Genomic DNA, 26,810 nt, shown 5'->3' with positions numbered 1-26,810 from the left:
CTTTGAATGTTGGGCAGAGATTGCCTCAATATCCTCAGTAGGCGATATGTGACGGAGTAAAGCTGGAGTTTTTTGAGATGGTCTGCGTAGGGCATCTGTTTGAGGCCAGTAATCCTCTTTGTGAGGTATTTCTGTGGCCTTTCCAGTTGTTGTAGATGTCTTGTGAGGTACATACCAAAAGGGGCGTTATACTCTATAATGTGTCTGAGTGATGAGTAGAGGGGAACAATGTCCTCTTTTTTTCTGGATGAGAATCCTTTTGTGATGAGGTGAGCCACGTAGAAGGATTTCCTGACCACTGTGGCAATGTGATTATCAAAGGAGAGACTACTGTCCACCTGTGTCCCAAGGTCTCTTATCACACTTTTGGTGTTAAGTAGACTACCACTTGCGTGGTAGTTCATGGGTACAGAGTTTTTACCAAAGGGGATGACAGTACACTTTTTGGCATTGAGCTTCAGGCCATGGCTTTGACACCAGGCATCTGTCTCAGCCCTTTTGTAGTATGTCCACATCATTAGGAGTTTCAATTATGGCTCCTAGTTTGCAGTCATCTGCGAATTTAGTTAGCCAAAGACCTTCTGTGTTAGCCTGTACTTCAGAGAAGTAGATACCAAACAGGAGAGGACCCAGGACTGAACCCTGTGGTACTCCACTTGTCAGTGGTCTGAAGTCGGATTTGGAGTCTGCTGCTTTCACAGTGTGGGTTCTGTCCGTGAGCCAGCTGGCAAACCCATCTTGTGAAATAGGGTTTTATACCTAGTTTAGTGATTTTATCTATAATTCCAGAGTGGGGGATAGTGTTGAAAGCCTTGGTGAGATCTAGATAAGCTGTGTGAACCACCTTACCCTCATCTGTGGCTTTGGTGACTGCTTCAACGAAGTCAGTCAGGTTTAGGAGACATGATCTGCCTTTTACAAACCCGAACTGGGTAGGGTCCAGAGTTTGGAGATTACCAATGTCTTTGGTTGTGAGTTCCATGATGATACGTTCCATGGCCTTGCAGACCAGGCTTGTCAGGCTAATGGGGCGGTAGTTCCCGGGGTCCGTCGTGGCTCCCCCTTTATGGAGTGGGATAACCGTCGCAGTGCGCCATTCAGTATGCACAAAGCCTGAGGTGAGGCTATGATTGAACATGGTACTTGGGTAGGATGCCAGTTCATTCTGTAGTTCGTGTAGAACGCAGCCTGGGATATTGTCAGGTCCCATGGATGCTGTGTTCTTGGCTTTGCAGAGTGTTTTTTTACTTGTGCAGCCGTGATTACAGGAACTTATAGGTTCATGGATTCATAGGTAGGTACTAGGCTATCTGCCCAAGGGCCTACGTAAGCCTCGCCAACAAGGTTCCCTGGCTTACACCACCCACAAAAGTTATTTTATTTTCCTGTGCCACTGTTGAGCAGAGAGACAGAAGTGATCCCCGGGGTGTTATTTCCAATTTCCCAACCACTCATCAAGATTTTTCTTGGAGTGCTAATGAAGAACTTTGCTTGCCATAGATGGGTAGCCTGTTCCATAGTATGGGAAGTCTCTGGGACAGAAATCTATCCCTCCAGCATGTCCTGTGTGGTGACGAGGTTTAGGTCCCTAGAGCATGTAGTTCAGAGGGATTGGGATTTCTTTAGGTGTAGCATGTCCAACAGCTCTGGGTTTGACATAGCTTTATATGTTAGGCAGAGATCACCTCAGAGTAGGCAATATGCTACGGAGTAAAGCTGGAGTTTTTTGAGGCGGTCAGTGTAGGGCATTTGTTTGAGGCCAGTAATCTTCTTTGTGAGGTATTTCTGTGGCCTTTCTGCTGCAGATGTCTTGTGAGGTACATTCCAAAAGGGGCGTTATACTCTATAATGGGTCTAATGAGTGTCGAGTAGAGGGGAATAATGACGTCTTTTTTCCTGGATGAGAACTCTTTTATGATGAGGTGTGCCACGTAGAAGGACTTCCTGACTACTGTGGCGATGTGACTATCAAAGGAGAGACTACTGTCCACCTGGGTCCCAAGGTCTCTTATCACACATTCGGTGTTAAGTAGATTGCTGCCTATGTGGTAGTTCATGGGTACAGAGTTTTTACCAAAGGGGATGACACTGCACTTTTTGGCATTGATCTTGAGCCCATGGCTCTGACACCAGGCTCAGCGAGGCCCTTCTGTAGGATGTCCACATCATTTGGGGACTTGGCTATGGCTCCTAGTTTGCAGTCATCTGCGAACTTCGTTAGCCAGAGGCCTTCTGTGTTAGCCTGTACTTCAGAGAAGTAGATACCAAACAGGAGAGGTCCCAGGATGGAACCCTATGGTACTCCACTTGTCACTGCTTTGAGGTCAGATTTGGAGTCTGCAACTTTTACAGTGTGGGTTCTGTCAGTGAGTCAGTTGGCAACCCATTTTATGAAGTAGGGATTTTTACCTAGTTTAGTGAGTTTAGCTATAATTCCAGAATGGGGGATGATGTCGAAAGCCTTGGCGAGGTCAAGATAGGCTGTGTGAACCACCTTACCCTCATCTACGGCTTTGGAGACTGCCTCAAAGAAGTCGATCTGGTTCAGGAGGCATGATCTGCCTTTCACAAGCCCAAACTGGTTGAGATCCAGAGTTTGGAGGTTGCCAATATCTTTGTTTGAGTTCCATGATGATACATTCCACCAGGCTTATCAGGCTAATAGGTCGATAGTTCCCGGGATCAGCTTTGCATTCTTCCGGTATAGAAATGGGCCCTCTAGGGGGTGAGAGGGGGGCAAAGTTAACACTGAACCTATCTACCAGGATGTTGGCAATATCAGTTGGTTCTGTATATTTAGTGCCATTGTGCTGTAACTCAGAGCAGATCTGAGTGTTGCTATTGAGATTCTTGACATAGCTATAGAATGCTTTGTGGTTGTCTTTAGAGTCAGTGGCAGTTTTGTTTTCATAACTAGCTTTGGAGGATTTTATGAGGGGATCTCAGCTTCTTACTGAGGTTGACCAGGGAGTTCCTCCAGTCATGGGATTTTACTCTTTTTGCAACATTTTCTTTCTTCTGTTGTAGAGTTTGTTTGTGGCAGAGGACCACCAGATTGACTTCCTTTTTTTGGAGGATATCATCTTGGTTCTATTAGGGATAGCATGATCCATGCACTCGTGTAAGTGCTTATAAAGTGCTTTTGTGTAGGATTCAGCAGTCGTACCTCTTGTCCGTCTGCATGGGTGTCATGACGTTTGCCACTTCTGTCTTAAGAAGTGTGAAGTTGGCTTTGGAGAAGTTTTTTATGGTGATTTCCCTAATTGGGGGTGGGGCGGGATGTGGATGTCTTGGGTGATTAGCTTGTGGTCGGATGTGACCAATGAGGAATTGACCTTTGGTGTGGAACACTGGTTGCCCATGTTGGTAATGACGAGGTCTAGGATATTGCTGCCCCTGGTGGGGGTGTGAATAAGTTGATCCAAGAAGTTGGAATTTATAAATTCCAGAAAACGTTGAGCAAAAGAATTGGTACGTGAGTAGTTTTCCCAGTTAATGGTGGGGTAGTTGAAGTCGCCCATTATTAGGATGTTGGGTTGTACCCTAATACTTTCCAGTGTATCAAGAAATGAGGAGTGGGAATCCTGAGGCATGGTGGGGGATCTGTAGCAAGCTGCAATTTGGATTGCGGTCTTGCCCAGAGTTACTTGCACTTGGATAATCTTGGATGCAGGCTCGTCAGGCTAATGGGGTGGTAGTTCCCATGGTCTGTCATGGCTTCCCCTTTGTGGAGTGGGATACTCGTCACGGTGCGCCATTTAGTGGGCACAAAGCCTCATGTGAGACTATGATTGAACATGGTGCTTAGCTGGGGAGCCAGTTTGTTCTGAAATTCGTGTAAAACGCAGCCTGGGATGTTGTCCGGTCCCATGAATGCTGTGTTTTTGGCTTTAGAGAGTGCAGCTTTTACCTGCGTAGTTGTGATGACAGGGACTCTGCATTCTTCCTGTATAGATATAGGCCTTTTAGGGTTGGGGGGGTAAAGTTAGCACTGAACCTATCTGCCAGGACATTGGCAATATCAGTTGGTTCTGTAATGTTCATGCCGTTGTGCTGTAACTCAGAGCAGATCTGGGTGTTGGCATTGAGATTCTTGACATAGCTATAGAATGCTTTATGGTTGTCCCTAGAATCAATGGCGATTTTGTTTTCTTAGCTAGCTTTGGAGGATCTTATAAAGGATCTAAGCTTCTTACAGAGGCTAACCAGGGAACCCTCCACTCATGGGATTTTATTCTTTTTTGCAACAGCTTCTTCCTTCTGTTGTAGAGTTTGTTTATGGCAGGGGACCACCAGATTGGCTTCCTTTTTTTGGAGGATAGCGTCTTGGTTCTGTTTGGGACAGCACGATGAATGCATTCGTGTAAGTGCTTATAGAGTACATTTGTGTAGGATTCAGCAGTCGTAACTGTATTGCCCATCTGCATAGGTGTCATGAAATTCACCACTTCTGTCTTAAGAAGCATGAAGTTAGCTTTGGAGAAATTTTTTACCATGATTTCCTTAATAGGGGCGGGATGTGGATATCTAGGGTGATTACCTTATGGTCAAATCTGACCAACGAGGAGTTGACTTCAGGTGTTGAACACCAGTCACTCATGTTGGTAATGACTAGGTCTAGGATATTGTTGCCCCTGGTGGGGGTGTGGATAAGTTGATCCAGGGCATTGGAATTTATGAATTCCAGAAAGCGTTGAGCAAAGGAGTTGGTACATGAGTAGTTTTCCCAGTTAATAGTGGGGTAGTTGAACTCCTCCATTATTAGGGTGTTTGGAATATTGAATATTTTCCAGTATATCAAGAAAAGAGGAGTGGGAATCCTGGGGCATGGTAGGGGATCTTTAGCAAGCTACAATTTGGATTGCAATTTTGCCCAGAGTTAGTTGTACTTGGATAACCTCGGCTGCATTATGCTGAGCAGCTAGCCTGGAGGTGTGGATATCCTTAATGAATATGGACACACCTCCGCCTTTGGTGTTCCGGTCCAGGTTAGGTGGCTGAAAAGTGTGGTATGAGTTATAGCCTGGTAATGCAGGGCTGCTCTCTGAACCCTTGAACCAGGTCTAAGTCACTGCACAGATATCGATGTTCTCTATTTTAAGGAGTGCCTCGAGAGAGTGCATTTTGAGGTTTAGACTTCTAGCATTGAGTAGCATTACCCTCAGTTTTTGCTTGCCTGTTCCTGTTAAGGTAGTGAATTTGTCATTTGAACCTTGCCTATAAAAGGCACTATAGGGGCAGCAAGAGACTTAGCCAGTGTCCGAAATCCCAGGGGTGACAGGTGCAGGCCATCTCTGGCAAAGCATCGTGGTTTGTCGACTGTCGTCCCAGCCAGACAGATACTGAATCCCCTTAGAATGACACCAGAAACTTAGCCAGTTGTTGAAGTCATTCATTTTGTCCTTGTATTGTGGTATCATTCTGGGTGATGGCAGGATGCTACTCAGGCCTAGGGTCATCCCAGCCTGGGCTACAAGTTCGGAGACCTCTTCCATGTTTCTTTTCATGTAGTCCAGGGAGGTACATCTCAGGTCATTCACACCAACATGGACAATGTCAGAGTCATATTTGTACTTGTTGTGGAGTGACCTTAGTGTGTGGGTTATGTGGCGGATCCTGGCACCTGGCAGGCAGCTGATAGTAACCTTCTCCTTGTTTAGCCTGGTTAGTGGGACATCAGTGTGCTTGACTATAGAGTCACCTATGACTAGTGTGTTGGGTACGTTGTTTTGCCTTATGGGCTGTGGTTGAGTGGCACACTGAGTGTGTGGGCTGTGTATCATTTGGGTTGTGTTGGGGGGTGGAGGTTGCTTGCATTTCTGCTTTGGAGGTCTCTGTTGCTTGAGCAGATTATTATTGAGAGGCTCCACAAATGTTTGTGTTACTATGTATGGATTTTGGTGTTATAGGTTTAGTGGGACTATGTGATGTGTGTTGTGGTGCAAGTGTTTACTTTCTCCTCTTGACCGTCAAGTTCAGTCTTGGTTGGAGAGAGCTTTACCTCCAGTTTGGCTAGATAAGTGTGCTCTCACAGGTTGTGGTGTTGAGTGGTAGGAGGAGAGGGTTGTCTGTGTACATGAGGCAATTGCTGCATTGCCCCAAGATGCCCAGATTCATCATATAGACAGGAGAGAACACTGGGAGCTGACCCTTGGACATGCCTGAATAAAAAAACTACTTCCCTTTAGACAAGTGAGAAAAGTGAGTATAAGAGCTGTTTTTCTCCAAGCAAGTGAGGAAGGGTAAGTACAAAAACTGTTTTCCTCTAAGTAAAGAGGAAGGTTGAGTGCTGTAGTAATTTGTAGCTTATTTAGTGCTAACAAGTTCTGAACAAGTGCTGAACACGAATAAGCAAATTCAAGTGCTAAAACTAAGAATCCGTACCTGGAGCTTGTGGTAGATAGGCTACCTAGTGCTTATCACTCCCACTGATAAGGTAGAACACTTCCCTCCAACACAGAAAGGCTTGGGGGGCTCAGAAGCTTACAAACAATCCTGGATACAACAAATCTGTATCTGGACTAGACTAGTTACAGGAAAGGTGGGAAACAAGCGCAAATGTGGGCTTTTAAACCAGAAAGTTGAAAGAGGTGGAAAACTACCCAAACAGCCAATAAACTACAATTTCTGGTCCAGAAACCACTCTTGTGGTAGATAGGCTACCCATTGCTTACCACTTCCACTGATAAACTAGAAGGCTTCCCACCAACACAGAAAGGCTTGGGAGGCTCAAAAGCTTACAAACAGTCCTGGATATAGCAAATCTCTATCTGGACTAGACTAGTTACAGGAAAGATGGGAAACAAGTGCAAACGTGGGCTTTTAAACGAGTAAGTTGAGGGATAGAAAAACTGCAAAACGGCCAATAAACTAAAATTTCTGGGCCAGAAACCACTCTTGTGGTAGATAGGCTACCTAGTGCTTACCACTCCCACTGATAAGCTAGAAGGCTTCCCTCCAACACAGAAAGGTTTGGGGGGGGCTCAGAAGGTTACAAACAGTCCTGGATACAGCAAATCTGTATCTGGACTAGACTAGTTACAGGAAAGGTGGGAAACAAGCGCAAACACCGTCTTTTAAACTAGAAAGTTGAAAGCGATGGAGAAACTGCCAAACAGCCAATAAACTACAATTTCTGGGCCAGAAACCACTCTTGTTGTAGATAGGCTACCTAGTGCTTACCATTCCCACTGATAAGCTAGAAGGTTTCCCTCCAACACAAAAAGCCTTGGGTGGCTTAGAAGCTTACAAACAGTCCTGGATACAGCAAATCTGTCTCTGGACTGGACTAGTTACAGGAAAGGTGGGAAACAAGCGCAAACGCAGACTTTTAAACCAGAAAGTTGAAAGATATGGAAAAACTGCCCAAACGGCCAATAAACTACAATTTCTGGGCCAGAAACCACTCTTGTGGTATATAGGCTACCTAGTGCTTACCACTTCCACTGATAAGCTAGAAGGCTTCCCTCCAACACAGAAAGGCTTTGGGGCTCGGAAGCTTACAAACAGTCCTGGTTACAGCAAATCTGTATCTGGACTAGACTAGTTACAGGAAAGGCAGGAAACAAGCTTAGAATTTTTTTTTTTTGGAAAGTGGAAAGGGAGAAACAGAAGATAATTCAAAATTAAGGACCTAAGTGGCTTGCCCTTTACAAATGTTCTCTCTGTATTAGGTAGAGTGAGCTAGTGACACTAGACTGGAATAGAGCTGGGATAGAGCTGAACAGATGGAACTGGTAGGAGTGTCTGAAGTCAAAATATGATCTCACTGTACTCTGTTGAATGAGCAAATGTTCACATAGATGTTCTTGTTCTTGGCTCTTTTTGGGCTGGTACCTTCCTGAATGCTGTGGTCAATCTCATTGGCCTGTCCTTGGTTCCACCCTCTTCAGGACCAAGTATTCTGTCCCCAGAGTTGGCCATCTAATGATTGACTTTGAGGTTACTGACCTCAGCTAGACTGTCCATGTTTTTCACCCTCAAAGTTTGTGTTGAACCAGTAGTCACATTGCTGGGGGTTAACTTCTTGCCATCCATCTTGTTGCCTTTGCCATCCCATGCCGATTCATAGGGAGCTATGGTATCCGTCTCAGTATTGAAGATTATCCCAGTTCCAGTGCAATTGCTGCAGGCATCCCCTCCTTCCCCTCTTGATAGTACAGACTGCAGTGCAGTGGTCCTATTTGGCTGCTTAGGCCATCCATCCCCTACTATCTAGGACAGAGAACCTGAGGAAGAGGATGATGATGATTGTATCTAAACTCTGTCTTCTCCTTCCTCAACATATTCCCGTTCAAGGTCAGTAGGTGAGGCTGGGACACTCTATATAATTGAATGTTTGTAATCTCTAACTTGTTTAACATTCAGAGAAGTGATCAAAACTCATTTGCTCTTCTGCCGGTGTTAAGTCCATGCAAGATTGTGCACAGTAGGAATCAGTGGAATTGCCCTTTCTTTACTGTAGAGCGAAGTCAGAGTTGGTGTAGCTTCATAGGTAGGTACTAGGCTATCGGCCCAAGGGCCTACGTAAGCCTACCCAGCAAGGTTCCATAGCTTACGCCACCCAAGAAAGTTATTTTCCTGTGCCACTGTCCAGCAGAGACACAGAAGTGATCCCCGGGGTTTATTTCCTATTTCCCATCCACTCATCAAGATTTTTCTTGAAGAGTGCTAATGAAGAACATTGCTTGATACAGATGGGTAGCTTGTTCCAGATTATAGGAAGTCTCTGGGACAGGAATCTATCCCTCCAGCATGTCCTGTTTATTGTGGTGACAAGATTTAGGTCCCTAGAGCGTGTAGCTTAGAGGGATTGGATTTTCTTTAGGTGTAGCATGTCCAACAGCTCTGGGTTTGACATAGCTTTATATGTTAGGCAGAGATCACCTTGGAGTAGACGATATGCTACGGAGTAAAGCTGGAGTTTTTTGAGGTGGTCAGTGTAGGGCATTTGTTTGAGACAGTATTCCTTTTTATATGATTAACAAGGAATGTGGGTGGGGGGTGCAGGGAGCTTACCCCCTACAAAAAACATAAGTGTTTTGTTTTTTCATGGTTTTGGCTTCAGATTGCTTGAGATTGATAATTAGCAGTTTGAGATTTGTGTACTTTGATGTTTAGAAGTACATCCGTAAGGCTGAGCCCAAGAGGAATCCCATAGACTTTCTCACCCTAGACATAGATGAGAGGCCAATTCTCACTTTTCTATTGCTGGATGACCCCAGTTTTATGGAAATACTGAAACTCATCAGACTCTGAGTGAATTGGCTCTTAGACATCCTTTCTAAGTTGGAGCACATCCTTGCTGAGACTTTCAGGTCCTTCAGGTTCTTCTTTCAAATGATTCCTCCAGCTGGCAAAACACAATGAAGAACCCAGATGTGGTGGTAGCTATCCATAGGGACCAGACAAGATCTTCCAGCCTCCTCAGACTTCTTTATTTCATCCCAGAGCCCTTTGATGGACACCATAATTGTCTTGTCTGCTCTCAACAAGGCCCTGAACCTCACGCCAAGGAAGTTCACCCTTCCATCAGGGTAACAGAAGTGCCTGACATATGGGGTTAAATAATGTTTTCATCCTTTTACTTTGTACCAAACTGAAACTGTGTGTAGTACACATTAAGAATTCAGTGGGATAATTGATGAATATACTCTATCTAGAAAGGCTGATGGACTTGTGACTTCGGGTTAAATGATGGTCCTAGATGTGAACCCAAGGTTCTGAAACAAACCAAACCATGCTCTTACCTCACAGCACTGTGGATGGTTCTCCAGGGCAGCAGGCAAGGGACTTCACTGTCACCATGCTTCACTTCACATTATTGAGTTTGTTAAAATTAGAGACTGACTTCCTGATCACTACCTTTAATCGAAAGTTAAAATATGGAGGTTATAAAAGGTGCAAAAGAGAAACGAGATGGAGGGCAATATGTTTATCAGGTTTGGTTTGAAGTTCCAAACTGCTTAGCATCCATGTTCCAGGACTCAGGCAAATGCCTTTGTTCATTATTACATTTGTGCAAACATTTTCTGCATTTGCTGTGTCATGTGCCTGTTTGATCATTTATTTGCTTATCTCATTCCTTCCAGTGGACCTCAAGAAGTTTGTACTGTAACTTCCAATGGGTGGAGTCTTAAGATTTCTGATAGGGCCAAACTTTGTCCTCATATTTTAAACAAATGTTCATGTTTCTGGAATCATAGTGGTTACTGAAGATGTGTTAAATGCCATACTGTTTACAGTGGTAATATTCTTTAGGTTATAGGTCTTAAACTGGATAGGTCATAGTAAACACAGAACTTTAGTTTGTACTATTTGCTAATCAACTTGCAACATCTCAGCAACCACTCAAGTTACACACGTTCTGTTGGCAACAGTTTGTTCATCCAGCCAAGAGCTTTCATATGAGACTTAAGTTCTGTATGTACCGTTTGGTTGTAGAAATATTTAGAAAAACATGAACTATATGACTATATAAATAAATATATGAGCAACAATTATCTCTTTACCTGTACTAGGCAAAGGTCAACTGTCAGTACAGTTATTTGCCATTGTGTAAGCTTTAAGATGAAATATATGTTAATGCCTTGTATGTAGTATGGCTTTGGAATTGATGCAGACATGAACAAGAAATACCTGACAGCTAGAGTTGTCAGTAGGATGTAACTGCAGAAGCACTTGGAGGCGTCACTTGGCTGTGATGCGTTATTGACAAACATATTGTAGTCCCATTCTTTCTTTTCAGTTTTCTAACACATGTACAAAATCCTTTATTACTGTTTTCAACCTTTGAAGCCAAGCTGAGTTAATAGTTAGGTCTGTATTTTACCAGTGTATGTGTGTATGAATGCAGAAGATAATGGTATCATTGAACCTGATAATAGTATCCTGAGTAGACTTAGAAGAGCATTACAGTTAGAATTCTAACTGCGCTCGGGCTCTCTTCGCTCCCCTCCCTGCGCTCCCCTCCCTGCCCCCAATTTCCTCCCGCCCCCAGTACCTCTAAATTTATAGTACTATAGCCACTCCCCCACTTTCTGGATCCTATCTGCTTTCATCAGGGATAATTCCTCCCACCCCCATTCTTCTACCTACATTTCAATAGCACCTATTAACTTTCATCTGGCATTCTCCCATCCCCCTTCCAGTACCTTTCCCTCACCACTCTATCTTCTGGTGTTGCATCACCAGGTAAAATAGTTCCTTAACTCACTAGCTGAATCACAGATAATGATATACTCCTCTTTACTACCCCTCTTGTTCGCACCATACCTCCTTACCTTGTATGAAAACCATTTTCTCACGGGATTTCAGGTCCCGAAAGGCCATACTATCACCCCAGCTGTAAATTCTCCCCCCTTCAACCATACTTACAATACCAGGTCCTATCCAACATCTTGTTCAGTCTATCAACATCTCAACCCCAAACACATTAGCTCTAGATCCAAACACTTCCACAAACTAATAAACAAATTCCTGAAGTTCATCACCAAGTATAGATTTAACCTAATACTTGGTGCTGATATTCACCCCAACCCTGGCCGACCCACTTCAGATGCACATACCCCCTCTACTTGCAATCTAAGCTACAAACCTACAATTAATAGGCCAACTAACTGTCTCCTAGTCTGTCATCTCAATATTAGAAGCGTTAATAACAAGGTACATGAATTGCATGCACTTCTAGAAGTCCACTCCCCTGAGATTCTCTGTTTATCTGAAACCTGGTTAAAACCTAACACTACAGACAATGAAGTGTTACCACCTGGGTACAACATACACAGGCTGAATCGTGCTTCGAGGAAGGGGGGTGGGGTAGCTGTACTCTATAAATCTGAGTTGAAGGTCACCATAGATGTAATACAACCACCTCAGATTAATAACTCGGAGTGTCTTGCCACCAAATTGCAACTTAATAAAAATAGATGCATTAATATCATGTGTATGTACGTACCCCCAGGTAACAATATATCTACACTTGAAGATATCCTGCACCGGCTGTCATGTCACTACCCCCAAGAAACCCTACTACTTGGAGACTTTAACATAGACTGGGGCACCTGTTCCTCAGAATCCCCAACCACCCATATTAATCTGCATGCATTTACACAAATCATATCCACCCCTACCAGGATAGGTAAACCCAACCAAAAAGGAGGCATACTTGACTGGGTACTCATAAATAGTCACCCCCAACTGTACACCTCTGGTACCCTCCCTGATGCCTAAGCAATCACCTTCTCACATATGTAATTAAGCACAAAGCCATTAATTCCCAACAACCCTTACTCAGAAAGGTTAGAAACAATATAAACTTTGACCCTGCCAAATTCCAACAAGAACTAAACTCATGTAATTGGTCTATTCTAAAACACCTCCCCTTAGAGGAAGCAATAGCATACTTTCACAACAAATTCCTTGAGATCCTTGATTTGCATGCACCTGTTCGTTCAAAGAGAACAAAGGCAAAAACTGCGCCATGGCTTTCTAAAGAGTCTAAACTCAAAATTACCCTTAAAAACAAAGCATGGGCTTTATGGCGTTCTTCTAAAGACCCCCCCAAATCACATTAAATACAGGCAATCCAGGAACAAAAGTAAAAAAAATCTATTTTACAAGACAAAAAACAATACTGCTGTAATTTACAGACAGTAAATCAAAATAACTCGCAGAAGTTTTGGGCAGATTTAAATAATCTACTACATCCTGGACAAACTTCAACCTCAGTCCCTCCTGCTACTATTGATAAAACCCCTGAAGATGTTTCTGACAGTTTTAACTGATTCTTTACTGAAACAATTCAACCCCTAGTTAGCCAACTACCTCGTAGCTCCCCTGGTCTTGAAAGTAGCACCCCTAGAAACCTACTCGCATTCAGCTTCCAACCAGTTGCCACTTCACTTATCCGTACCTTGATCAAAAAATTAAAACCCACTACACTTTCTGCTGATCAACTCCCTGCCGAGTACCTACAAAAATCAGCTGATGCTATTGCTTACCCCGTCTCAATACTAATCAATCGAACCATAGTAGAAGCTAAAATTCCCACCATCTGGAAAATATCCTATGTAATCCCACTTCACAAAGGAGGCAGCTCTACTGAATTCTCCAATTATAGGCCAATAGCTATACTCTCTCCATTTGCAAAGATTATGGAAAAATGTATTCATAGACAACTCATGCACCACCTAATCCAGAATCACCTTATGGCAGATACTCAGCATGGCTTCCGTCCTCATCACAGCACTACTTCAGCCCTCCTAGCCTTTACCAACACCATAAACCATAATCGCAACAATAATTATATATCCTCAGCCCTCTTCTTGGATCTTTCCAAGGCATTCGATATGATTGATCACCAACTTTTAATCCACACACTGCAAACATTCTGTCTAGATACTAGAGCCCTTGAATGGTTTCAGTCCTACCTGAATGGTTGACAGCAGGTTGTCCTCTGGCAGAACAAACTCTCTAACCTTCTACCTAACACCCTTGGAGTACCACAAGGCTCTATACTAGGGCCCTTTCTGTTCTCCATCTTCATTAACGACCTTTATACTGTCATCCCAAAAGTCAGCTGTATCCAATATGCTGATGACTCTACTCTGATTTGCTCGGCCACATCTCCAATAGAGTTATGGTCAGCTACCCAGACCACCTTTAATACAATAGAAAACTAGCTTTCTGAACGTCGTCTGATCCTAAATCCCAAAAAAACTAAAATGCTGTTATTTTCACCAACACGTAGGTCTACCGCTTTCACCTTTACCATAAATTCAAATGATGGCACAATAATCTCCCCTGACACCTCTACAAAACTATTAGGTGTCATCATAGATGATAATCTAAAAATTCAACCTACATGTTAACCAAACTATCAAAACCATCGATAAAAACTAGGGTCACTTTACAGAATAAAAGCTTCCTAACCCCTCCAGCTAAAATTGCCATAGCTCGCTCTCACCTTCTTTCAACCCTTCTGTATGCATCCCCTCTACTCTCGAATTTAAACAAGACTGTCCTTAACAAACTCTCAACTTGCTACAACCACATTGCCAGGTTTGCCATTGGGCTGCCATTTAGGGCACATCATTGCATCAAACTAAACCAGGTTGGGTGGCTTGAACTACCCAGCCTAATCCAGTATAACCAACTGATTATGGCCTATAAAATCCTCTATAATCCGGACAATACTCCTGCACTTAAAAATATTATCACCCCCTATAACAATCCTAGACCACTTCGATCCTCTAACAAACTACTAATTCAGACTAGCAAAATTAATAACACAGCCAGCGAATCTCTCTTTGCAAACTCTGTAAGTAGATCCTGGAACTTTCTTCCAGCTGATATTACTTTACTTTCCACCTTAGGTCAATTTAAAACTAGACTCAAACAACATTTGTCACTTAACTAGCTATGTCACTGTATCAAGCCTGGCTAACTCTCTCTAGAATGTGTAAAAATCTGTTAACCATCTTACTGTGTAATTTAATTTAATCCTGATTTACGCTCAGGATTAACTCTAACCTATGGAACTTGTTTAACTTGCTTATTTATGTAATCTCTGTAAATAGTCTGTTTGTAATATGTAATGCTGGTATTATGTAATGCTGTATCTGCTTACCCTTGGTGCTTTTCTCCCCGAGCCTCTGCTGAAAATGGACATGTATCCAGTCGGACTATCCTGGTCAACAAATGTAAAATAAAAAAATAAATAAAAATTCTATGATGCTTTTTGCATTGTAGTCTTCATTGATAAGTCAAAAAGAATGACTTGGTTATAATCAAGTTTGATTTTATGTTTATACCTGGTGAACATTTACTAGCAGTACCCTAATTTTGCCCGTAGAGGTTCTGCAGACGCATGAGTGCAGTAGAAGCTTGTGATGGATTGGCAGCTCCAGTAGAGCAGAGGGATAAAGCCCTGACTATGGCTCAGCTGATCAGAGTTTGATTAGCGGTTTTTGTGCAGCTGATGGAGTTGCATGTAGGGATGGTGTGTTACCATCCCTGGTGAGAGAAGTTTTTTGTGGGTGTCTCCTGCAATGATCCCCAGTGCAGCCTGAGGAGATAGCTATTGGGAGATGTTGTCCAAAGGGGGGGGGCATGGCTGAGCTGCTGCGGAGGTTTGGTGAAACATTGCATTTCTCTATTGCATACCCACCCTTTGGACTTTACCATGGGAACTGTGAAGGATGGAGAGTAATGGGGTAGGTCACATGAAAAAAAAAGTGGAAATTGTTGGCCAGACCCCACAGGAAGCCCTTAAAATCCTCTGATAGGGTTGGGGCTGTTGCAGAAGTCCAGGCGGTTTGGAGATGGCTGGCAGACCATGCAGTGGATGTGGGGTACTGGGTAGGAAGCTGCAGGATGATGCAGAGGGGAGAAAAATCCCCTCCTGAAAAGAAAATAATCTTGTGTTGGGTTTCTTTGAGATGAAGTCCGCCAGGATCTCTCAACTTGGAGAGTCAACTACTCTTGTTTTTTCAATACACAAACTAGGTAAGACTGTAAGTTAACAAGAAAGAAACCAACTTACAAGTACAAAACACATATCTAATAAACTTCTGAATTAAAAAGCAATTTCTGTGGCTGAAGTGTCCATGTATAATTTTGAAAGTTATGAGAGTATTGATTTCTTGGTCAGTGTTTGAACCGACAGAACATGAAATAATCTGTTCAGTTATTGCTCTAGACAGTGTCTATAGCTGAAGTGTCCACTGTTGGTTATGAAAATATTGGCTGGGGAGAGGTTTTTGCTTCCTTGCTCAAATTGTTTATTTTTCCCTCTGTGCCTGTTACATATCAGAAGTGTCCTCCTGTTGATGAGCCCATTCATCCCTATAAGAGGGTTAGAGCTGACTATAGGGGCCCTTCATTCAGGCATCTATGAAAGAATTTCTACACTTGCCTGCATATTCAGATCATAGCTTTGAGGGCATTTCTGTTTTAGGGAATAACTCTGCCCATGGAAGATAACATGGGCACTCAAGTTGCCGATAGGGTCTACACTGCCTCTCCCCTTGTGTGTGTGTGTGTGTGTGTGTGTGTGTGTGTGTGTGTGACCTTTGCACACAGTGAGCACTGCCATTACTGGCTTTGTGACAACAGGCCTACTTCCACAGTCTCAGGTGCCCACAAGCCTCCACTTGAGGTTGTGTGTAGCAGACCATGTCCGTCAAAATGGTTGAGCCAGCACTGCAAACTTCCACCCTCACTTGCCCAGCTTCTTCATTTCCTGAGCTGCTATTTGAACCTTGGTCACCTGGATGGAACAAGGTGAGGTAAGAACCTAAGTTTGTGTAGGCCATGCTACAGAAGTGGTTTCATTTTAGAATTAAAATGTACTTTAATCAAAAATCTATTTTGTTTTACAGGAGCGATGTGATGAGCTGCTTCCTCTGTTGCAAACGTTTGTGTCCTCATTCTTCACATCTGTAGATTCCAGTCATAATCCTGTGAATTTGCTAAGGTAGGTTTTGAACCTGTGTTTGTACTTCATACATGAGTGTTTATTATTGCAAGTTAAGTGTATTTTTAACTCTAATAGGAAGTCACTATAGATTGTGGTAACTCTTCTTTAGTATGTAAAGATGTGCAGATTACTAGAAGTGAGAAACTATTGGCTGGATTTCATTAACATTACTTATGGTTTTGTAGCAGAGTTCTGAAAACAGGCATTGTTCACAGAAACATAAGTGAATAGTCTTTTTTGGATTTAATTCATTATTTTTGTGAAAATGTTAGGGGAGCGCTAGCATTGACAAGCTGATAACTGCGTTTAAATAGTTGTAGGATGGTTTTATGACAGTGCTATATTTCTACATTTTAAATTTAAAAATGGCATTAAAATACTTTTAGGTATCTTATTTGGGGCAGAGGCTTTGCTTTTTTTGTCGTCATGAAACCAACACACTTGGCAGTTAAGACACTGACACGCTGCCCATTTAAGTGTCATTCTTTTTTTAATCAGTGAAAATTTTGTTTAAAAAAAGTATAGCTTTACAAGTGCACAGTGATTGTTATTCACTTCACTGCAAATAATGAAGCAGTATTTAATGAATTGACTTTGAAGTGTGCGTTGCATCACCTGGATGCAATGCAAACATTTATTGACATCGTATAAACAGGTGATTATTATTAGATCACCATTGCAGTAACATAAAACTATATGGGATGTATCCTGCCTGATACTGGATACCCATTCAGTGTACTAAAGCTTTTGGATGACTTTCCATGTGCACCATCTGTCCTAATAAACACAAAAGCATATGAATATAAATAGTAGGTACAGGAACCAAATATCAGAATTTTCTTGCCATTGATGCATGTAGCCAAATGTCTCTCCTTAGTGTCTTCACTTTCAGAAGAGGTTACTGAAGAGATGCTAATGTTTGCCTCTTTTCAGTAGTCTGGGACCAGTGGTGGCACTTTAGTAGTTTTGGAGCCTCCAGACTGTCAGTCCAATCTACCTGGTCCCTCTGGTGAGACTGAACAGTAAGCTGCTAAGTCCCAGGACATTCACATGTCTGGTCAGACCAGACTTCAGGCCATAACCGAGAAGGGAGAACCCTTCTTCATTCTAATTTGTAGGATGGTGTTCATGCAGTTTTGATAAGAGAAGCAGTAGCTGGTTCACGTATTGAAGTGAAAGACCATCAGACTTCAGACCCCGAAGGAAAACGACCCAAAAGGCTATGCATTTGTCACCCCCCATGTCAATTCTTACCAGTGTTGAAGGTCACCCAGGAAGACTGGTATAGCTTTGCACAGGATCTCTTCAAGGTTTTGTAACCTTTCCAGTCTTCAAGCCATGTGGCTTCTCATGCTAAGAGGAAGAGACACCTTTCTACCTTTGAAGGAAGAGTTCACTAAGGAGAAAGTTTTTGTCTATGCTTCTCAGCTCTCTTTCCCTGTCCTTTATGACTCTGAGAGAAGAATCTGTCCTGTGATTCCCCAGATGAAGAGATTTCTTCTAACATAATTAGTAAAACGAAAGAGTTGTTTAAATGGGAGGGAAGAGAAGAGAAGTTTCAGAAGCACAAAAGTAATATTACATGTTGAGTTTGGACTCTCCTGAGCCCATGGCTATTACTTTGGTAATTAGGGCCTTGGACGATGCTTTTAATTTAGCTTTTATTTATCCAGATTCTCAACTTCCTTCAGCTAAGAAGCCTGACAGACTATGTAATGTGCCATATTCCAATAAATTTGTTTTTAAGAGTCTTATTGCTGTAATTTCTATGGAAAAGGGATGGTGGCTATAAGTCTTTAGCTTCTAGTACTGACCCTAGTGAGAATGATACTAGGGCATTTGATAAATATGAGATTAAAGCATATGCTGCTTCCACTTTAACTTTCAGGGAAATATAGTAAAGTTTCCACTTTCTTTCTATGTTTTCTGATGGTAGCAGTCTATAACTGACCTTCCTGCTTCAGATATTGAGTCCATGTTTTCAGCTTTATTGTCTTTTCCTTCCCATGTCATAAAATACTCAACAGAATGTGCATATGATGATAACAGATGCTGTGTTACAAGGTTTTGCTACAGGGTTTGCGATGGGCAGACTTACCCGAGTTAAACTAGAGTTTCCTTCAGGATGTCAAGTCACAAACATTAAATGCCCTCTTTGGAAATTCCTCAGCAGAGATGCTTAAAGGTTAGAAAAGGGAGGGAAGGAAATTAATTTAGAGAATGAAATAACTTTTTCTTTCACCTGTCCTAGGGTACCAGAGAAACTACCCAGCAAGCTCTGGTCCTTTCATTCACTTGTCTTTCAAACCAAGTCAGCAAAAATCTAGTATGTAGCAGTAGAAAAGGAAGTGACAGTGGGGGTTGGAAAGAAAGAGAGAGAACCTCAAGGGTCTTTCCAGCAGAAGAAAAATGCATGATTACCTCTTGATCTCTTTCTCCCCTCCCTGCGCTGCCATCCTTTCAAGCTAGTGAGCACAGGCACACTTACACTTGCTCTCTCTCTCTCTCATTCCCTGCCTCTCTAGAGACAAATAAGCTTCCTCCACATTGTAACAGAAATGCTATCTCAAGATGCAATAGAACCAGTCCTCTTCCTAAGAAGGAAAGGGATTTTATATGGGGATTTTTCCTGTACCCAAGAAGGAAGGTACCTGGAAACCATTTATTTTTATTTATCATTTGTTAACCGGGAAAGTCCGACTTGGAACGAAGCCAATTGTCAGCGGAAGCCCAGGGAGAAAGGCTCCAGATGCATGTCTTTGTAACGTGGGTGGAAACCAGAGCACCCAGAGGAAACCCACACGAAAGCGGGGAGGACATGCAGACTCCACACAGAAGGCACCCCAGCCGAGAATCGAACTGGAGAACCTCTTGCTGTGAAGAAGACAACACTATTGCTGCACCACTGTGCCTTGGGTCTGTCTTTTCTAAATGCATTCTTCATTGTTTGAGTTCAGAATGTTAATTCTACAGTCCCATTTTCTTCTTCTCCCTGACATTTCTTTCTTGGTCACTCTAGACCTCCTGCATGAATAGCATCACACACATACCTATCACAAAGACTACAAGTATTACTTAAAATTCTTTGTGTTGGGATTGCATTTTCAGTTTGCATTTTTGCTATTTGGTCTGTCTACAGCTCCAAGGGTATTCATAAAATATCTAGCTTCAGTCATTGTCTTCTGCAGACTTCATGGAATTCATATTTACCCCTACCTAGATACCTGCCACGTCTTAGCAGATTTCATTTGAGACACTCTGGCATCCTGTCATTTTTCTGTGAATTTTTTTTCCAGCTTCTTGGGTTCAAGTGGAATCTGGAAAATGTTTTCTGATTTCATCCCAAAGGTCAATTTTTCTGGGATGCCTTCTTGACACTTTCAGCATGGTAGTTTTCCCCTCCTACAAAGAGAGCATTTCCTTCTACTATCGCCTATTGAAAGAATTTGCTCAACAGACTAGTTCCACAGCAATAAACTTCTTCATAATTACAGGTTATATGGCATCTGCCATCTCCATGATTCCTTTAATCAGACTTCACATGAGGAAAATTCAAACCAAGCACCATCATCCTCTATCCTTTCTTATTCCTATTTAGGAATTCATCAATAGGTTACTCCTCTGGTGGGCCAAATAGGTCCAACAGAACCAATGTCTCCCTTTTTCTTCCCTCATTCTAATTCAGTCTGTCATCCCAGGAGTCAAACTTCAAGGTATTTGGGAACTTATTTTAGGAGAAGAGAGACAAGCTTCATGGAGATGATGGCTCTGATAAAGGCAGTCAAATCATTCTGTCAGCTGTGGACTCCTGGACAAGTATTAGTCTTAACAGACAAAACCACAGCTCCCTGGTACATATAAACAAAAGCAAAGGGGGGGTACAGATTCCTACCTCTTGTCTAGACTAACCATGATTGCTTGGGAACTGGCAATTCATTTCAGTCCATTCCTGCAGTCAACCTGCATTCCATAATAGCAGAACATGACTGCAGAATCTCTTAGCAAATCCAGGACAGACCATCATGAATGGATATTTAACACCCTAGAGGTCTTACAGGTGATTGTTCACCTGTGGGGAACTCCCCAAGTAGATCTGCTTGCATCCATTCATAACTGACAGCTAAAAAAGTTCTGTGCTAGGCAGGGAATCTTGCAAAAAGACCTGGAAAGCAGATGCCTTTTTTCCCATGGATGGAATGCTTCTTTATGCTTCCCTCTTTCCACCGGTAGCCAGAGTCTTGCTAAAGGTAAGAAGGAACTTTAAAAATACTCTTGGTAACTCCCTTTTGGCCCAGAGAGCATTGGTTCTGTCTCTCTTCACACACACAGCTCTGGACAGTTACCAAAAACTTCATTTTTTTTCTTTTTTAATTAATGTTTTAGTTTCATCACAAATGGATTTAGGAAAGAAAGATCCAGAACTGGTCCCCAAACATTCTTTGGCACGAAAAACATCCTTGAATAAAAACCTTTCCCAGCCTGGGTAGGAGTAACTAGTTCTATCATTTCCTGAGACAACGTGTTGAAGGACAGGGTGAAGTAAAGGAGTCTGTTCTAGTGGACCTAAGACCGATTCTGGATCTGAGCAAGTTGAACAACTATGTAAAGAACTTGAGGTTTCGAATGGTTACGGTTCAGTACATTTTGCCACTGTTGCACAAGGACTGCTGGATGTGCTTGATAGATCTCAAGGACGTGTACTATCATCTCAAAATAGTTAGGTGCTCCAGGAGATATCTGTTCTTTCAGCTGGGAGCCAGTCACTACTAATTCAGAGAACCCGGGTGTTCACCAAGTGCATGCCAGTGGTAGCAGCTCACTTAAGGCTCAGGGGATTCCAGGTGTTTCCATATTTAGATGATTGGCTCCTGACTGCTTCCACAAGGCATCGAGTAATCCAAAAAATGGACTACTTAATCCAGTTGTCATACTCCCTAGGCATCACCATAAATATGAGCAAATCCAGCCTTACTCTGGTTCAGAACCTAGAATTCATAGGTACGCAGCTCAACACAAGGGATCTGATAGCTTCTCTTCCTTCACACTGGGTAGCCACTCTGAGGAATCAGGTACAGTCCCCCATGGCTCGATTGATCCTGCAGACCCTAGAGTCCATTTCTGCAGCCATTCTGTTAGCTTCCCTAGCCAGATTTTCATGCGGGTTCTACAGTGGACATTAGCCATGCAATGGTCCATTCTGTCTCAGATTGACTCCCATCTTCAGACATCACATCAGTTGGTGGATATAGTCAGACATAATTCTAGGCCGACCATTTTTGAACAACCCCCCTATAGCCACCTTGACCATGGGTGCTTCCTAGTTTGGGTGGTGGGGCATTACAGTGAGAAGATGGTCCAAGGCACATGGTCCCTTTCTGAGACCAAGTTGCATATCAGTGTCCTAGAGATGAGAGCAGTTCTACTAACATTGCAAGCCTTTCAGAACGTTCTCCCCTTGGGTACTACTGCACTACACACTGACATGTTGATTGTCTGGTACATCAACAAGCAAGGAGGAACCCATTCTTACCTAATGTGCGGGGAGGCCATGAGAGTGTGGGAGTGGGCGACATCTTCAGACCGCCTTCTAATTGCAGTGCATATTCTGGAAAAACCAATGATCTGGCGGATAGACTCAACAGATCGCTACTGATTCCGCATGAATGTTCCTTCAACCAATCAGTAGTGAATATGATCTTCAGCAGCTAAGGTCATCTTTGCTGTGACCTCTTTGCCTCTCCCCTGAGTAACAAGTGCAGCAAATTCTTCGCTCTGATCCCTCCTCTGAGGGAGCCACCGAGGGATGTGCTAGTCCACGATTGGCCCCTGGGTCTCCTGTATGCTTACCCTCCTTTTCCGCTCATCCCCAAGTTTCTTCAGAAGACAATTAGGTTGAAGAGCTCAGTCATTCTCATTGCCCGCTTCTGGCCTCATCAGGTGTGGTTCCCTTTCAGTGGTCTCATCTGAAATACCCTGTTTGGATTCTGGAGCCAAGACAGGACCTCCTTTCTCACCCATCAGGAATGCAACATCCAAACCTTCGATCCCTCAAATTGACCTCTTGGTTTCTCCACTTCCAACCCTAGTGAGACATTCCAAGCTTAAGTCCCTGGTCCGAAAAATTATTTTGGCCTCGCAAAAGGCTTCCACCAACAGTAAGTGAAAGAGATTTGTTATCTGGGCCACATGCAAGAACACTGACCCTTTTTCAGTTCCAGTTTCAGATGTGTTGTTGTTTCTTAGTACACTTTTCGACAAATGTGTTAGCTTCTCCACTGTCAAATTACAGTTAGCTACTATTTCCAATTTTCATACAGCGAGTCAGTCACATTCTCTGTTCTCCTTTAGACTATGCAAATCCTTCATGAAAGGTATCTTCTTCTTAGGGCCCCCAATTAAGGCTACATCTCCCCCTTGGGACCTCACTTTTATGCTGCAGGCTTTGACACAGGGACCCTTTGAACTGGCAGCTAGTTGTGACATGAATTTTCGGTCATGGACATGGGCCATTTTTGTGGCTGTAACTTCCACTAATAGGATTTCCGAACTACAAGCCTTATCCTCTAAACCTCCTTACATTCTGTTTCATAAAAACAGTGTATCCTTATGCATTAATCCATCCTTTATGCCTAAAGTAGCTACTGAGAACAATAGTAATCAATCCATCCAATTGCCAGTGTTCTTCCCCAATTTCTCCAGCAAAGGGGGGGGGGTATGTTCTTCATCTTCTAGATGTTCATAGCCAACTTTGTTTTTACCTACACAGGACCAAACAACACAGGAAGTCTGATCAGCTTTTTGTAGCTTTCTCTTCTAATAGACTTGAACAAGCGGTATCAAAAATTATTTTGGCAAAGTGGATTTCCGACTGCATTGTGTACATTTACTCATCCAAAGGTTTGGAGTTACCTAAACCTCCTAGGGCACGGCACATTCCACCAGAGCTATGGCTACTTCCTCAGCCTTCTATTCCAGAACTTCCATTGCTGACATTTGTGTGGCAGTGTCAAGGTCTAATAATCACACCTTTGTATCTCACTGTAAGTTGGATATTATTTCAAGGAGCAGGGCTTCCTTTGGTTCGATGGTGCTCCGGCATATCCTTCCATGTGGGCCACCCAGGGTTTACATATCTGGGGACTCTGGCTCTGTCGAGAGGAGGACTGAAGGTGACAACATTAGATTTAAAGGTTATGTCTTGCCATAACTTGGCATCTGTGATGTCTTCCTTCATTCATCCTCACTTTCCGACCCAACCATCCCCCTGCCTTTATCTTCTTGAGGAACGTGGATGATGAAGGGACTGTTATGTCCTGTGTCTGAGTGTATTTTGCCAATCTTTGATGTTTGAATGCTGAGTGTTTAGAATTAGCAAACTCAATGTGACGTAGTTGGGGTGGATGCAGGGCATTGTGGGTATGAGGGAGGAGCTTGAGAGTCAGATCCAAGTCTGTGGAATGTGACCAAGCCAGATCCCAGGGTCAGATCCAAGAACCTGTCATGAGGATGAATGAAGGAAGACAACACAGATGTCAAATTTTATGGTAAGACATAACCTTTAATTTCTTGTGGAGGTAAGTGGAAGAGACAACTTGTATCAAAACAAGACTATTTCCAAATGGTTGTCTAAGGCTATTATCTTTTGTTGTACTCACCACAACAAAACTATTTCAAGCAGAGTTTCCGCTCACTCTAACAGGGCTGTGGCTTTATCTGTGGCTTTTTGAAAGGGTTGGATTTGAGTAGCAGCAACTTTGTCCTTTATACATACGTTTACATTGCATTAAAAGCTTGATTTTTTTTCTCTAGGTCTAGATCAGGATTTGCTATGTCCATTTGTCAGGGGCTCTTGGAACCTTCCCCTTCCACTTACCAAATGTAGTAAGCTAGGGTAGGCTACCCATATAGCTAAGGCTACTGCAGCAGTGATCAAGATGATGAACATGGTGCTGTTGTGTAAGTTAAACTTACCGTAACTGTAGATGTTTGAATGATCACTGCTGCAGTAGCCACTCCCACTTGTTATTTTGTGTGTTTTTGCCAGCATGTGGAAGTTTAATTGTTGTTCTTAGCATTGTCCTTTCTGTGCACAGGGCAGCCTCACTGTCTCTGTTAGCATGAAAGCTCTGAAGAGCTTGGCACCCAAACCTGTCTTTTTAGTCCACTCAGCTCAAGCTAACAGTTTGGGTGCGTGGCAGGTTCCCTGAAGCTTTTGAAGCTGGCTGGCTGTTGTATCTTTGGCAGGATATAACCCATGTAGCTAAGGCTATCACAGTAGTGATCATTTGAACATCTACTATTATAGTAAGTTTATATATACTGCTGTGCTTTCTCATGTGGAAAAGAATATAACCTTTAAAAAGTTAACAATCTGTGGGCACATTGGCATGTTGCCATATCTGTGCATTTAATGAATGTGAAGAAAAGAGGGAGAAAGCAGAATAAAAAAATGATGGAGGAAAAATAGAAGACTGTCTTTGAGATAATTGTAAACACACACACACACAAATTGCTGCTTCTAGCAACCTGCAGAAGATGGCTCAAATGTACTTTGAAGTCCTCAAAATTAGTGGAACCCTGGAAGAATATGCCATGTTAAATACTAGAATGTTGGGTTAAGTAGAATAAACTTTAAAGTCCTAGTTGGATGAAATAGAACTCCAAAATTCAGGAACAGAGAATTGAAAGGTGCAATGCTAGAGTGAGGAGCTAGACAAGAAAGTTTGCCAGAAACCAATCAAATCAGAAGGTAGTACAAGAAGAGAGAACCATAATTTTTTCCAGCCTTTTCAGAGAATTTAGAAGGATCAGGTTTTGTGAAGTGTGTGCAACTGCATACAAGTTCCTAAACTGTTGTGCCGCAGAGCCCACAGGGTATTTGTAGGAAATGCCACTAGGGCGAAGCAACCACATCATATTATTGAGAAAATGCAGAATTATCACCTAAAGCAGAATGTGGAAGACTGGCAGAAAATTATTTAGTGGCAATAAATGTGTGGTTGAACAATGATTATTTAATCTAAGCTAGACTGAAAAGAAACAATTTCTGCCAGTGTTATAAGCTTGCAGGGAGACCAACTTAATATTCTGGTTGGTGCATCCAGTTTTAGTGTTCTTCCCCATGGGTACAAAAATGCTGTTGGAATTGGAGCAAACCACGGATGAAGTAAAACAGCAAGATGCCGTACCAGTTTCTGAACCATCACCAAATGTGGTTGTGTAGCACTGGATCCAGGGGTGAAATTGGAAACAGACCTACTGTTTCAAAAGCAAAGGGAAGCAGAATGAGGGATGGTCATGCTTTATTCAGGAGGATAATACAACAAATGGACATCGTCAAAAACTGGTAGCAGTCGAGAATGAGAACTCAGAAGAGGATCCATGAAAAATGAGTAGCAGTGCAGTAAGAAAGGAGCTGTGTTTTTTTTCTTTTTCCCTTTTTTGTTTTTCTTTACGCAGAAGCAGAGGTGGAACTAGGTAATCAATTTCATTGTTTATATGAGGCTGTAGGGATACTAGCTTAACCTTTAGGGAACTGTAATGCATCAGCCCTGGGCACTCATTATTTAGAACCTGACTATTTCTCTGTGTGATGTTTACAGAGTTTGGCTACACACATTGCTTCTCTCATTTAAATTCAAGTGGCACACATAGATTAATTGGAGTGGAACGTAGTGTTCAACTAAAATGAATGGTAAAGAGGATCTAATTACAAAGGGCTGATTGTTTACGTTTTGCAATTCTTAACTATAGTTTTGGGGAGGTAAGTTACACTCTTTTAATAATAGTTATATAATTGTATTGTTCCTCTCTCAGAGTAAAAAGCTTGTGGCTTACATAGGGAGTTTATCATTTCTGAGTTACAAATGATTCTCAATGTGATTTGAGCAGATTTCCCACGGAATACTGTCATAAGGCAGTAGTAAAGGTAAACATTGGTAAGAGGTGTTGTGCTTGGAAGGGTGCAGAGTATTCCTTTCATTTGGTCTCTTGACTTTGGATAGAGGTAGGACCACTGGTATGAATGAATACTTTTGAGGATTTCAGTTTTAGCCTGGATAGACGGTTGGTTAATCTGACTGAGTTTCTTAATCAGGGAAAGCCTTAAAGGGGAAATGCAAACATTGGTGGAGGGTTAGAATTTAAATTGAGAACACACATTTTTGAAAAAGGATATGCATAGGAGTAGTTTAAACAGACTTTCTAGCTGCTGCACAGTAAAGACTGCAAATAGAAGAAATGCTAAGTTGTGATGTCATTAAAGTGGGACCAGTGTGCTGATTTAGTTTTGCGTGTTTCTAAGTAGAATGAGCTCTTTTATGGGGATATT

General features: G+C 42.5%; 1 protein-coding gene across 1 annotated transcript in view; it reads left to right on the top strand.

Annotated features, from left to right (window-relative positions):
• Positions 1–26,810, top strand: part of ZFC3H1 (zinc finger C3H1-type containing) — a 3,672,721-nt gene that overhangs the window by 3,094,888 nt on the left and 551,023 nt on the right. Inside the window, exon 27 of the mRNA XM_044087220.1 lies at positions 16,383–16,477. Coding sequence (XP_043943155.1) covers positions 16,383–16,477 — 95 coding nt within the window. The remainder of the gene's footprint in view (positions 1–16,382; positions 16,478–26,810) is intronic.

Source organism: Protopterus annectens, chromosome 11.part0 (genome assembly GCF_019279795.1).
Source record: "Protopterus annectens isolate FY-2018-M chromosome 11.part0, PAN1.0, whole genome shotgun sequence".
In the NCBI taxonomy this organism is placed as follows: Eukaryota; Metazoa; Chordata; order Ceratodontiformes; family Protopteridae; genus Protopterus; species Protopterus annectens.
This window is presented reverse-complemented; position numbering and strand designations above follow the sequence as displayed.